This window comes from Nilaparvata lugens, chromosome 7 (genome assembly GCF_014356525.2).
Source record: "Nilaparvata lugens isolate BPH chromosome 7, ASM1435652v1, whole genome shotgun sequence".
Taxonomy (NCBI): Eukaryota; Metazoa; Arthropoda; class Insecta; order Hemiptera; family Delphacidae; genus Nilaparvata; species Nilaparvata lugens.
The window spans coordinates 61,177,104-61,192,677 of record NC_052510.1 but is presented as its reverse complement, the minus strand read 5'-3'; the positions used below and the strand labels follow the sequence as shown (position 1 = coordinate 61,192,677).

The 15,574-nt window shown below is 35.7% G+C and overlaps 2 protein-coding genes across 2 annotated transcripts in view; one reads left to right on the top strand and one right to left on the bottom strand.

Annotated features, from left to right (window-relative positions):
- Positions 1–1,605: 1,605 nt before the first annotated feature.
- On the bottom strand, positions 1,606–8,461 carry LOC111054829 (serum response factor-binding protein 1). The gene is made up of 6 exons (XM_039432001.1): positions 8,323–8,461; positions 7,891–8,052; positions 6,461–6,542; positions 5,853–5,932; positions 4,438–4,509; positions 1,606–3,079 (listed from the first exon to the last, which is right to left on the bottom strand). Exons 1-6 carry the CDS (start codon positions 8,359–8,361, stop codon positions 1,649–1,651), a joined length of 1,866 nt encoding a protein of 621 aa, XP_039287935.1. The 5' UTR covers positions 8,362–8,461; the 3' UTR covers positions 1,606–1,648.
- Positions 8,462–8,491: 30 nt separating this feature from the next.
- Positions 8,492–15,574, top strand: part of LOC111054828 (protein inturned) — a 50,321-nt gene continuing 43,238 nt past the window's right edge. The window contains 3 exon segments of the mRNA XM_039432000.1: positions 8,492–8,940; positions 11,064–11,233; positions 13,968–14,095. Coding sequence (XP_039287934.1) covers positions 8,762–8,940; positions 11,064–11,233; positions 13,968–14,095 — 477 coding nt within the window. The 5' untranslated portion in view covers positions 8,492–8,761.

The window sequence follows — 15,574 nt, the reverse complement described above, 5'->3', positions numbered from 1 at the left end:
TTATACTCTTCTTGTTTGATTGTTGAACAAAATAATAGTTCGCCGGCCGGGTTGGTCTGCTAGCATCATCGTGGGTTCGAGTCCCGCCGATGGAATGGACGTTTGAACATCTCATCAATTCACCAAAGCACTTTCCATTACCCATTAAATAATGTTAATCGTAGTATAAAGTAACGTAACAGATGGAAATAAATTTAAAGTTGCATTTGTTCAAATGCTAATTAATGAATAATTATTATTAAACGAAAATCCCAATTAAATTAGTAGCAGAAGTCTTCGGGGTGATTTACAGCATTTTATAGGGATTTTCGCTTAGTAATAGTAACGTAACAATTTAAAAGAACAATAACTCGAGATAACTAACTAATAAACACAATAAACAAAAATAACAGTTGAACAAATCTTCTTATATTAAAGCTGCATATAGAATAGAACCGGAGAGCAGTCGTTATTTTTGACTGCTAGGAGAAGAGTATAACTATAGTGTGGTCCACGTTATAATGGCAGTGTATTTGATTAACATTGGTGTTGCTATCCTTGTCTATCACTCAACAAAGCAGATAGTGCTATCCTTTTCTAGCTACGCAAACGTTTCCAGATCATATTATAACAATGTCGAAATAGAAATAGTTAATTAACAAAACATGTAATCTTAATGAAAATTCATTACTTAATCATTGAAAATGATAGATTCTTGACGGATAAAATATACTTGATTATTTCAAACAAAAATTAACAATTGATATTACATCAGATATACCGGTATCATTTATTCATACATTGATACATACAATATCATTCTCAACTATGAATGATTGTATCAGCTATATTCTATATAAGGCAGTCACAAGGCAGAACATCAGCAACGCTTTTCTCCTATCTCTCTCCACTTTCATTATAACGGGGTCCTCACTTGAATAATGAAGAATAAACAGTTAATATTACATCAGATATACCGGTATCGGCTAACTTCTATGGAAGGCAGTGGTAAGGCAGAGAACCGGCAATGCTTTTCTCTTATCTTTCTCCACTTCTATTATAAGCGATGTGATAACAACTATTCATTCTTCATTGTTCAAGTTAGGTCCACGTTATAATGGAAGTGGAGAGAGAGAGAGATAGGAGAAAAGCGTTTCTGATTTTCTGCCTTGTCACTGCCTCATATAGAAGATAGCTGATACCGGTATATCTGATGTAATATCAACTGTCAATTTTTGTTTTAAAATAATCAATTATATCAATTTATTAGTCAAGAATCTTTATATTTCAATGATAAAATAATGAATTTTCATTAATATTACATATTTTGTTAATTAACTATATTTATTTTGACATGGTTATAAAATGATCTGGCAACTTTGCGGAGCTAGAAAAGGATAGCACTATCTGCTTTGTTGAATGATAGACAAGGATAGCAAGTATACAAGTGAGTAACGTGGACCTCACTTGAATAATGAAGAATAAACAGTTGATATCACAGTAGATATACCGGTATATCGTCTATGGAACGCAGTGGCAAGGCGTTGAATCGACAATGCGTTTCTCCTATCTTTCTCCACTGCTATTATACCGTGGACTTCACTATACACAGAACAACAAAGCTGATTCATAAATAACATTATTTTATTTACAATAAAAATACATTTTCTCAATCATCAAACTTAATTTTCTTCCCGCTAAAAGTTGGAATCGCCGGACAACTCTGTCTCCGTTTTGCTTCCCACGATGGATGCAGTTTCTCCTCTCCCACTGCCTTCGTCTCTTTTCCACCTTCGTTCATCAGTTTCCTTCTCTCTCGCCGCGGAAGGGAGAAGGAGGAGGTGGAGGAGGAGGACATCCCGAATCCTTCCCGATTCTTTCCAAAACCACCCTCGTTTCTACCCCCTCCTTTCCCGAATTCCCTGAAACCCCCGTTTTGTTTCCTATCGTGAAACCCTCCCGAACTCCTACCACCGAGATTGGTGAAGCTCGATTGTCTCCGCTCATGATGACTCACCTGCTTGAAACCCCCCGTCAAGCTACTACCGTAATAGAGTTCTTCATCATTTTTGTAATGGTTTGACGTTTTTGAGGGATTCTGAAGAGCGTCAGCCTGCTCTTTACTTGAAACCACCGTCAAATATTCACTGTTGTCGTTGGTCATGAAAAAAGGATCGACAACTTTCATTTCCTCTTTCTTTTTATCCATCACTTTCTTCTCAGTTTTCTTTCTCCTTCCAAACCTCTCCTCCAGATCTTCATCTAATCCATTTTCTCTGTCATCCACCTCAGGTTTCTCAAACCTACTCTTCAAACTTACATCTATTTCATCAAATTTCTTACCCTTCTTAAACCTATCCTCTAGGTTACCTCCATCAACCTCACCATTGTCAATTCTTTTACCAGTCTCCTTCTCAATTTTGAACATATCCTCCAAATTTCCTTCACTATCCTCTCCTTCCAACTTTTCAATCTTCCTCTTCTTCTTTTTCTTCCCTCCACTCATCAACTTCTCTCCCTCTTCACATCGTCTTTTATCAACTTTTCTCTCCTTTTCAAACCCATTTTCTTGGCCCCCTAAATCCATCCCACTAGAATGAAACAGCAACCCTTCTCCATTCTCTTCACCAAACTTTTCATTATCACTAGTTATTATTCTATGTTTTGTATCCTCACCTCTATTAGGTGTAACTTTCGCTGATTTTCCACCCAATTTTTTAGAAACTTTCTCACTTTTGGTGACGTCATCATTTTCTAACTCAGATATAACTTGAACACTACCTGAAACTGCCCAACTACCCGAGGTGGAACTAACGGTAGTTCTAACACTTTTCTCAACTTTATTCTCGAGTTTATTAACACTGTCCTTACTTCTCACAACTTTTCCATTGTTATTTTCACTTTTTTCACCAACCGCTGTATTCTTTTTAGCGTCCTTTTCCTTTTTCACCATCGGTTTCTTCTTTTTCATAGTTTTCAACAGAGCCGTCACTTCTTCCAGCCAGTTTGGATATTTTTCTCTGAATTTCGAAATTGATGCAGCCATAGATTTGTGGGTGAACATTTTCGCCATAATCCGGTCTTGCAGTGATTTATTGACCTGGAAAGTAGATAAATATATCAAGATGTTCGGATACAGTCTATCAACAAACAAAATTGAGGCCCAATTGCACAAAAGCCGGTTAAATTTCAACCGTGATTAATTTTACGAGAACCAATCAGAGAAGACCTTTTTGATGAGATGGCTTCTTTTATTGGTTCTCGTGGAATTAATCACGAGTAAAATTTAACCGGATTTTGTGCAACCGGCATTGAGTCTTTTAGAATTTCATATACATTGTATATTTTCCTAGCTTAGGGAGATGAACAACTAATTCCAAAACTCTAGCCTACTTATTGAAATTGTATTTGAATTATGAGTGAGTTTCTACTTGATACTTATTTAAGTACAGTATCAGTAACTTTTAGTTAAATTGACTACGGACGAAAAATATAAAGTACTTAATGGAGTCCGTTTTTGTCCACAACTTCTATGGACATCGTGAAAAGTTGTTAAAACTCCTCTGAAGCGTTATAACGGGTATCGCTTGTATTTCTTGTGTTATTATCTGACACACGGCTTCAAGTATGTTTTTACAAGTATAGACGTATCTTTTGCTAGTCCATAGAAAATAGTCACAATTCTATTTTGATTCAATGATATAAGTGAGCATTCATCACATATAAATATATATTTATTTATTTATTAGATTAGCACAAACAATGCAATGATCGGAAAAGAAAAACTTCTTCAATTTCCTAATTTAGTTTCAAATTGTCCATAAATTATGCATAGGTTATGTCCATTTCAATTCCTACACCAAATCATCAATCTGAAAATAGAAATTAGAATAAAATTTTTTTTGAATTTGGATAGATTGATAATAAAACTTCCGTAAAAAACATGAAACAAACTTTAACTTCACAAAATATTGAATTAAAAAGACTAAGAAATTGTTTAAAAACAACAGATTTATTGATACTTAGAAAGACCGGTTTCGGTTATTACACCATTGTCAATCTCTGATAAACTAAAACTACATACAAGAGCAGCAGAATTTATACTTATAGGCGAGTACTGCTATTGGTCAAGACAGTCTCCTCCCTAGCTGGGCCAATGGCAGACGTTCATGCCCTTGACCAATAGCAGTACTCGCCTACTAGTATAAATTCTGTTGCTCTTGTACTAAGTTTTAGTTTATCAGAGATCAACAATGGTGTAATAACCGAAACCGGTCTTTCTAAGTATCAGTAAATCTGTGGTTTTTTGACAATTTCTTAGTCTTTTTCATTCAATATGAATAATTACCACAATATCAACTTCTCAACTACACAAAAGGCACAAAATATTGGTAGGATGTACATCTGAAAACAAATTATACATCACAATTAATTTAAAACAATTGTACTTTGACTTACATCACTCAAGACCTTGTGAGGATCATCAACATATACCAGGAGAGTTTTGGTGATAAGGTCGTCCTTCAATTTCTGAAACAAATTGATGATGGATCAAACTAATTGAAATAGGGACTATCACTAATTGATATTACTATTAATATAATATATTATTAAATAGAGGTAAGCCTAATAAGAGGCAAATGGAGCTAAAATGTAGTCTGCTGTAACATTTGGTGTTACAAATTTAAAAAAAAATAGAAAATTATTTCAATTTACAAATTTTGGAGAAGGAAACAAACGAGATTACAAGATTTATAGCAGGATAATAAAAGGAAGGATACAGCCCATTATGGAAGTAAGTTAGTTATTTTTGAAAAGCAATGCGGCTTCAGTAAAGGACGTAGTTGAAAAAATCACCTTCATTCCCAAGAAATGATGTATATATATAGATATGGCACTGAATTCCCTTAAAATTCTCTTTGGATGACCATCGGGTGAACTTGATATCTACGTTTTTTTGCCTCCATTTATACATAATAAGCTGCATAATACTATCATAGCTGATAAGAAGTTTTATAATAGCCACGGCTATATTTAAATTCGAAATCTGCATTTAAATAATTTGTAAACGCGTCCATTTCGTTAAACGCATCAGTTCGTTCGTCAGGAGAGCTCTGAATGTGTAAAACTGATGTATGGATGCGTATGGTCAGGATGGTACATACGCACTGACGGTCGGTGTAGCTCTGTAACCGGCCTTAGGGCCAAGCCAAACAAAACGTTTTCTCAGGTGTTTTCAGACGAGTTGGCAGGTCAGGAACCTCTACAATTGGCTGATCAAGTTAACGTTCGAGAATCAGTCTATCTGCCTCATATGTCTATCAGCCTCTATAACAGGCTGCCTCTGTTGGCCAGGGATCTGCCTGCTGTGCGGTTTCGAGAGGCTCTGAAGAGCCTGCTGGCGGATCACCCTCTGTACTCACTCCGTGAGTTCTTTATGTTAGAGAGCAGTGTGGTGAGTGCTTATTTTCGTATTTGATTTCTGCCTTAGGACAGCGGTTTCTTTTAATTTTCTCGACGTGTCCCAGTGGGCTTCACTTTAGTGATCCCTTTTATGGACCTAATTAATTAAATACAAGTCAATTGGAGAGCTTTATGCCCTACCGACCTGTCTGAGAAAAACACTCCGTGTGGCTTAGACCTTAGAAAGATATAGTTATTCCCATATATCTAGCACATACCTTCCCAAGACCTCTGGAACTCGGAACGCATGCCCGCTGTCTGTGTGCTTACACCCCAAGTAAATATTCTATATATCACCATATAACAAATAGTATATTAAATAATAGTAATTCAATAAGTATGATTATAGACTTGATGCTAAAATGAATATAAACTCTTTTAATAATCACCTCAAGTTACAGTAGTCCTACCTTCAGTGTTCTGATCTCTTCAACCAATTTGTCTGCCTTGAGCAAATCTTTTTCAGTCGGTTTTTGGGTCCTTTCCCATTCTAAGTGTCTCAATTGTTCGGGTTATCTTGTGTACCAAATGTACCTTTGCTTTACGAACATCATGGCGCATCAATACAATCTGAAAAGAATGTAAAACATTGAAAGAAACGTAAGTAAGTTATGCTGTTTCTGTATGAATTAAAATTTTGAAAAAATATGGCAAGTAAGATCATTTATTGCCTTATTTCTTGTCGGTCTACTAGAATATATTGATTACAATGAGTTTCAAGTAATTAAATAGCAATACCTAAGTAATTATATATAAATAGATGTATAAAAACTGTGTAAATCATTTGAAGGTACATTCCTTATTCATGTAAAGTTTAATCATGAAATGAATATTACTGTTATTACTTTACCTCATTATTCAGAGTAAGTTTATTCAACTCACTAGACATTTTTTCAATATTATTCTATGTTTTTGATGTCAACAGTCCACTTCTCAACTACACAAAAGGCACAAAATATTGGTAGGATGTACATCTGAAAACAAATTATACATCACAATTAATTTAAAACAATTGTACTTTGACTTACATCACTCAAGACCTTGTGAGGATCATCAACATATACCAGGAGAGTTTTGGTGATAAGGTCGTCCTTCAATTTCTGAAACAAATTGATGATGGATCAAACTAATTGAAATAGGGACTATCACTAATTGATATTACTATTAATATAATATTATTATTAAATAGAGGTAAGCCTAATAAGAGGCAAATGGAGCTAAAATGTAGTCTGCTGTAACATTTGGTGTTACAAATTTAAAAAAAAAATAGAAATTTATTTCAATTTACAAATTTTGGGAGAAGGAAACAAACGAGATTACAAGATTTATAGCAGGATAATAAAAGGAAGGATACAGCCCATTATGGAAGTAAGTTAGTTATTTTTGAAAAGCAATGCGGCTTCAGTAAAGGACGTAGTTGAAAAAATCACCTTCATTCCCAAGAAATGATGTATATATATAGATATGGCACTGAATTTCCCTTAAAATTCTCTTTGGATGACCATCGGGTGAACTTGATATCTACGTTTTTTTTGCCTCCATTTATACATATAATAAGCTGCATAATACTATCATAGCTTGATAAGAAGTTTTATAATAGCCACGGTTATATTTAAATTCGAAATCTGCATTTAAATAATTTGTAAACGCGTCCATTTTGTTAAACGCATCAGTTCGTTCGTCAGGAGAGCTCTGAATGTGTAAAACTGATGTATGGATGCGTATGGTCAGGATGGTACATACGCACTGACGGTCGGTGTAGCTCTGTAACCGGCCTTAGGGCCAAGCCAAACAAAACGTTTTCTCAGGTGTTTTCAGACGAGTTGGCAGGTCAGGAACCTCTACAATTGGCTGATCAAGTTAACGTTCGAGAATCAGTCTATCTGCCTCATATGTCTATCAGCCTCTATAACAGGCTGCCTCTGTTGGCCAGGGATCTGCCTGCTGTGCGGTTTCGAGAGGCTCTGAAGAGCCTGCTGGCGGATCACCCTCTGTACTCACTCCGTGAGTTCTTATGTTAGAGAGCAGTGTGGTGAGTGCTTATTTTCGTATTTGATTTCTGCCTTAGGACAGCGGTTTCTTTTAATTTTCTCGACGTGTCCCAGTGGGCTTCACTTTAGTGATCCCTTTTATGGACCTAATTAATTAAATACAAGTCAATTGGAGAGCTTTATGCCCTACCGACCTGTCTGAGAAAAACACTCCGTGTGGCTTAGACCTTAGAAAGATATAGTTATTCCCATATATCTAGCACATACCTTCCCAAGACCTCTGGAACTCGGAACGCATGCCCGCTGTCTGTGTGCTTACACCCCAAGTAAATATTCTATAAAGCACCATTTTAACAAATAGTATATTAAATAATAGTAATTCAATAAGTATGATTTGACTTGATGCAAAAATGAATAAATCTCTTTTAATAATCACCTCAAGTTACAGTAGTCCTACCTTCAGTGTTCTGATCTCTTCAACCAATTTGTCTGCCTTGAGCAAATCTTTTTCAGTCGGTTTTTTGGGTCCTTTCCCATTTCTAAGTGTCTCAATTGTTCGGGTTATCTTGTGTACCAAATGTACCTTTGCTTTACGAACATCATGGCGCATCAATACAATCTGAAAAGAATGTAAAACATTGAAAGAAACGTAAGTAAGTTATGCTGTTTCTGTATGAATTAAAATTTTGAAAAAATATGGCAAGTAAGATCATTTATTGCCTTATTTCTTGTCGGTCTACTAGAATATATTGATTACAATGAGTTTCAAGTAATTAAATAGCAATACCTAAGTAATTATATATAAATAGATGTATAAAAACTGTGTAAATCATTTGAAGGTACATTCCTTATTCATGTAAAGTTTAATCATGTAATGAATGTACTTTACCTCATTATTCAGAGTAAGTTTATTCAACTCACTAGACATTTTTTCAATATTATTCTATGTTTTTGATGTCAACAGTCCACATGCGTATTCAGTCTTCAAGAAATAACATAACCTTAAATTCAAGGCATTTTACAAAACAAACCACTCTCGGTCAGTCAGCACCGTAACCGTATTGCGCATGCGCTAGTGACTGTGGTATACATGTTTTGTAGGTTAGGAGGATAAGTTTATTATTTATTTTAGAGCCTAAAATGTCAAATGTCAGGTAGTGCTGTGATGTGGTTAATTATGTTTATTAGATTTTCCAAGTTGTTTTATTGACTACACTTTGTACATAGTAAATATTTTGTTTTTACCAACTTTCTTTTGAATTAATCGTAACATGACATTGCTTCTAAAACTATGATAGATTGTCTGTCAATAATTCCAAACTTTGGCCATGGAAGACTTTGGTGAGAATCAGGCGCTTTTGATTCCCGATTCTAATGAAAGATTAAGATATCCTAGGATACAAAATACAAGAGATTTGACAGATAGTGACGACGAGTCTTGTCAATCTGATGAATGGTGGGACGGTACCGGATCTTCGAGTTGTAGCTCTTGTGAATCTGAACTTGGGTAAGTAGAACAATTTTTAAAAGCAAAATTAAACAAATAATTATTTTTAAAAACGTATAATCCAACTTACAATTACAATATCTTAGAAAAAAATATTTAAATGATCAGTGTAACAACTGTCATTTTACAGTTTCAAGAGGATTTATGAATAACGTAGAACAGTGGTTCTCAAACTTTTCACTTTGAGCCCCCCTGCATAATTCAGCTGTAAGCCGGGCCCCCTACATATAACAACAAATTCTATACAAACAATTATAATTTATTCAGGTACTATAGCTACTATAGTAACTTACATAGTTGTTACTTTTGTTTCTCATAGCAATTAACAATAAAATGAGCATCAGTGTGAAGGATGAGCTTGTTTTTTCGCACAGAGTTTGTTGAAAATAGGTGTCAGCTCTGATTACGCTAACTTCCTGGGTCACATCCAGTTTGTTTCAAAAAACTCAATCAATGACATATTGCGCAAAAATAATGTAAAAATAACAAATAAATATGATGACAGAAATTACTTCTCCGTTAGCTTAAGTCTTTCAAAAACATAGCATACGAAAAAAAATATTTTAATTGAGCGCTCTCTAACTGGCTTTGATCGGTGGGTGCGAGCAGAATAACAAGCCTATAGTACTTTGTCTATATTCACTTTTCATGGCAGCTAGTGAACAAAACCCAGTTTCACACGAATAAGTAGTCGCAAATAGAGTCAATATATTCAATGCTTTTCCACTGAAAATTGGTTGTTCCTTGTGCACATTAATCCAGAAGGATGTGAGAGAATATTCTGTAAACTCCATTTTAAGCGCATAGTCACATTGGAGATCAATGAGGTTTTATTCTTCTATCATGTTGAGGGAGCACTCATCATTGAATCCATGCCAAAACATTGCATGATTGCTTATCGTAATTATTTTAGAAGTAAATTTAAATAATTTTTGAACAAAGCTATGTGCCCCCCCCCTTGGGGGCCTTGCCCCACACTTTGAGAACCACTGAGGTAAAGCATTTAAGATAAGAACAGAAAAAACACATTCTAGGTTCTAGGATATGAAATGGGAACAATGACAAATAGGACAAAATCTTTTTATTTTTTGAATTGAAGTTATATTCAAGTTAATTCCAACTTATTCAAGTTGGAGTCCTTGTCCTGTGTCAAACGTTATTCCCACACCTTCAATGCGGTCACTTGCGTTTACCTTGACACACTATGACGCTACTTCTAGAGACGAGGTTACCTTGATTCCCATAGTCTAGACTCTTACTAGAAAACCCCAAAACTCTGCCAGAGGCTTCAATGTGCCCAGCTGCTCCCAGCGACGGAGAATCCAGATGACCTCCCATAGACTGGAGCATTCATCCAGCCGTATATCCATAAGCCAGGCTTCTCCCAGGGACGAAGTTATGTTACTCCCCAAGGTTGGCGGCTTTTCCCTTCACCATGAAAACCAGCAACCCGTGGCTGTGATCCAGAGGCGCGAGGCATGATCCCCGAAGAGTTCAAGTGCCAGTCTGATCCTTCAGGTAGTTCACGGTATTTCAGGTAGTTCACCAGCCTGATCCCTCAAGCGCCTGTCGTTTTGGACAGACATAATAACCGTTTTCCAAACATGACTTCAATAGCGAAGGCTTAAAAAGCGCCCCCATACTTGGAAATATGCATTCAGTAGGCCTATGACTAAGGCCGACCGGCTCTTCATGTACAGGCCTCTCTAGTATTTAGTATTTAATTAAATAGGTCTATAAAAGGGATCACTAATGTGAAGCCCACTGGGACACGTCAAAAAAAGTAAAAGAAAAACAACTGCCCTGAGGCAGAAATCTTTATGTGACCACCGAAACACAAGAAAAGCCAAAACATTGAACCTTGGAATGTCTATTTGCACTAACATGTATAGCGCACTCGACTAATGCCTAGTCCACACGTTGGCCCAGTAAGCTTGCCCAGCCTGGTAACCCAATTAAGGCCAACTCTGATAAACCACCGACCACACACTGGCGCTGGTCGTCATTGGCCTTCATTGGGCCAACATGTAGATGCGGCGTAAGAAATACTACTATATTTTGTTCCCATCAATTTTCCATTCATTGAATTTCTAAATGTGTTTTAAATGTGTAAATTTTTACAGTTCAGAAGCAGATTGGGAGACAAAAGTTGACGAGCGGGGAGAACTTTTTTACATTGAGTCAACATTTCCGTCAGTGCCTGATAATGTGCCATCTTCTTCCAACAATACCAACAACCGCGATGCCAATGCTAATACAGTTGCCGATGCGGCGAAAAAGAAATCAACAAGAGGTAATTTTTTTGAAGTTTTCATGTTTTAGAAACCCGCAGTACACAGTCGTATGTATTATCAAATAATATGGTTATACAGAGTGTGTTTGAAAAAGAACTCCCTAGTTTTGATGTGTAAAAAGAATAGAATCTGTAAAAAGTGATATACACTATTCTAGTTTGTAGTGTTTGATTCAGCAACTGTCCAAGTTTTGTCCCCCTGCAGTTGACAGACCTGCTTGACCTTAAGACGGCGCCAGGGAACAGTTGACACTTCTAGACACTCGCTTTCCGGGAAGGTGGATAGAGAGAGCTCGCCCAATCGCTTGGCCACCACGAAGCCCGACTAAACTCCACTGGACTTTTTCTTTCGGGGAAACATAAAAAATGTTGTGTACAGTGAAAAAATCCGAGACAAAACCATTTACGGGAAAGAATCGTTACGGCGGTTGAGACAGTTACACCTGATATATTGGTTAAAACATGGCGAGAACTTGAATATCGTCTCGACGTGTGCAGAGCAACAAATGGATCCCATCTTGAAGTGTACTGATGTTGAACAAAACTTGAAGTCTCTTTCATTGTATGTATTATTATTATTATTATTACATTCCTTAATCACAACATCAAATTAATGATTGGGAGAGAATCAACAGGATAAACCCAAAACTGTTCCTCTCCCTAATTTTGATAAAAATAGTCCAAATGAGGTTATGAAAACACTTTTATAAAGATCACAAAAATTTACAGTCCAAATATACATTATACTAAAAATTTTGTATCTCGTTGATATAGTTTTTCATTAATTTATACCTAAAACTAGTGAGTTTTTTTTCAAACACACTGCATATATTTTATCTTTCATAGTCATCAATTATTTGATAGCCTTGAAACGAATCTGGTAGGGAGTCAAATAAGAGTTTATTATTAATAATTATTCATGACAATTTTATATGTATGATGTATAATCGGGTCGTTAGGGCATTTGTATCGCCCTAAGGGTCTCTTCACACATAGCTACGCGTAGCTAGAAATACGTCCTCGGCAGACGTAGCCGACGTATCTCCCAATGTGAATCAATCTGCAAAACTGTAGAAATCAGTCTGAACAAACAAATCAATTTAATTCAATCCGTCCAGCGTAGCGTGGATTTAAGATTGATTGATTGATTGATTGAGTACTTTATTTAAGTAGATTACAATATATACTGTCTTATACACTTATATACAATAGCTTACAATACAGCAAAATTATAGATGAATTTACATGATATAGTCTAAGAGAATAATTGTTGAACTGTATATGATATGAAAAAGCAATTTGTAATATAATAACTATAGATAATAATTATATTGTTATGCATCTACATCAATTGGCGGAGCTTTGGACATATCAATGTCCATTCTTTGGAAAGAATATTAAAAATATCCTCCCCACTAACTCTCTACCAAAAGATGAGAGAGAGAGAGCGGCTACGCTACGCAGGTTTTGTCTTTCGAAGACGCATTTCTAGCTACACTACGCTGGTGTCTAATGGCTTTCGCTCACAGGGCTTTTATTTTAAATGTGACCAATATCTCACCTAGCAATAACGACACTGTCTTCAGTCAATATGTGCTGAACTCCCTTGTGCTTCTGAGAGGCCAACTTCACACACTCCAAACAAGAGGCCAGACAACTATTCAACTAGAGGGCGAGACAACATTGACCTTTCCTACTCTAGATTGGCTAAGCTGCACTCTTGCTACCCAATGCGCGCATTGAAAATCGACAATAGGCCTCCTCTGCAGGTGCGGAGGCTGGAGGAGAGAGTTGAAGACTGCTCCGAGAGAAGCTAATTAACCTCCCTCTCTATTCTTTGAATGAGGAGGAGATTGTATGTTTTGTCAGTCTCTTTGATCGGTCATCTTGAGGTTAGAGTAAATATTTGAACTTTACTATCCGGACACTGGTCACAGACTGAAGAATAATTGAATTGAATAGATGGAAATCTCTGAGATATTGCAATTATTCAAATGCCAATTAATTAATTATTATTATTAAACGAAAATCTAAATTAAATGCTATAATTCACACCGAAGACTTCTGCTGCTCCAAATATTGACAACAGGGTAAACAGCTAGATGGAAATTCGATGAGCGCTACTATTCAAAAATTATTTGTCGGCCCGGGAATCGAACCCATTTCCTCCTAATTGCCGGTCAGGAATGCTTACCCTTACACCAAACTGACAATCTCTGGATAGCAGCGCTCATTTTATACGAAGCCATAGCGGCCAGCCAGTCTACAGATGGAAATTTCTAAGATGGAGATATTGCAATTATTCAAATGCCAATGAATTAATTATTATTATTAAACGAAAATCAAAATTAAATGCTGTAATTCACCACGAAGACTTCTGCTACTGTAAATATTGACAACAGGGTAAACAGCTAGATGGAAATTTGATGAGCGCTACTATTCAAAATTTGCAGGGCTGACAAATAATTGTTGAATAGTAGCGCTCATCGAATTTCCATCTAGCTGTTCACCCTGTTGTCAATATTTGCAGTAGCAGAAGTCTTCGGGGTGATTTACAGCATTTAATTTTGATTTTCGTTCAATAATAACATTGAATTTAATAGTTCTTGAGAATTCAAACTTGAATTGTTTCTCTTATTTGGTGCATTCTGTAGATTTGTACCAATAGAAGTTACAATCTATAAATGTATGAAGTTTCCTGTTATACTGAATAATTTTATGTTATCTGTCTCAGGTAAGCTTGTAAGATTGATAAGGAGACGTAGCAGTCGGCGTAGCATGAAGAAGAAGTCGGCCGATAACAATGATAAGGAGAAACCAGCGACTGGGTCAAGTGCCAAGGTCACATTCAGAGATTCTCAGGTATTTCAACGTTATTCCTCAATAAATCTCATCTAAATTCAATTCAATTTCATTTATTACCAATTTAGAATATTTAAGACATATTACAAACTCTTTATAATATGAAATATTTTTAAAAATATAAATAAACATAATTATTCATAATTTTTTTTCTCTCAGCACTACAGCCCAATATGAGCTTTGGCCGCTTCCACTACAGCTCTCCACGCTTCTCGGTCCTCTGTTAATTGTCTCCATCCTCTATATCCCATTTTTTGGAGATCGTCTCTCACTTCATCTTCCCATCTTATTCTCGGCCTTCCTATCTTTCTTCTTGAATGTAGCCTCTCCTTGAATATTATTTTAGGAATTCTGTTTTCGTTCATTCTACAATCATTCATAAGTATGCTTAAATAAACTAAAATATAAAATCTAGGCATCACCAGCAACAGAAAATGATTGGTAAACAAGTGCCAGTAAAGAATTGAAAATGAAGAATAGCATTTGTCAAATGAAGTGTCAGTGTCGAAATCTCTACAATAAGATAAACCAAGTAGAAATGCCAATATGTAATATTCTACTCCAGCAAGTAGAAGAATATTTGTCTGGTAATTTAAGAGTAACTTGCAAAACTTCATGCCTCTTTCAGAGAAAGTAATAGAATTATATTTATTACTATTTGATTTACAATAAACATTGGTCATTGTCACAAGTATACAATCAACAATACAAAAGTCTACACAATTACATCGAAAATTAACTTCTTAAACAAGATTACAAACTAAATTTACACAGCCTAGATTATACACAATAGTACCAGATTTACATAGATTGTGAAATGTTATAAAATTCAGGTACCTTGTAACCACCTCTTATTAAGTCTTTTTGGATTCTCTGGTATTTCGACTGTATTTCTTGAAAATTCGCACATACCAACAATTGGTAATCTGCATTCTTGATGATCTGAAATTTATTTTCATAATGAAAATGAATATCGAGTGACCTGTCTGACTCAGGGCAGGTGTCGAGTGTTTTCAGGTCGCACCTGAACAAACTCAGGGCCTCTGATATGACTTAATCAACACTTGGCAATAACAGAAAACCTTTTTTTATCAAAATATTTAATTATATACAGAATAAAATGCATTGTACAAACAGTTACAGCCCTAGTATAAAGGTGCGTACAAACTTCTGCGCTAGGAACACGCGCATTTCACCCTTTATCAATTAATGCTATGATTATTATATTTGTATCTTACTGTTCCTGTACAAATCCTATTATATTAAGCGAGCAATTTCTGTATGTATGTCTGTTTATATTTTTATAGTTTTATATCTGGTTATTTATGTTCAACGGATCTCGAAAACGGCTCTAACGATTTTCACGAAATTTGGAACATAGTAGGTTTATGATACAAAAATTCTATTGAACTAGGTCTCATCCCTGGAAAAACTCGTTGAAGTACATGAAAAGTATAACAATTATTCATCCTTGGAAAA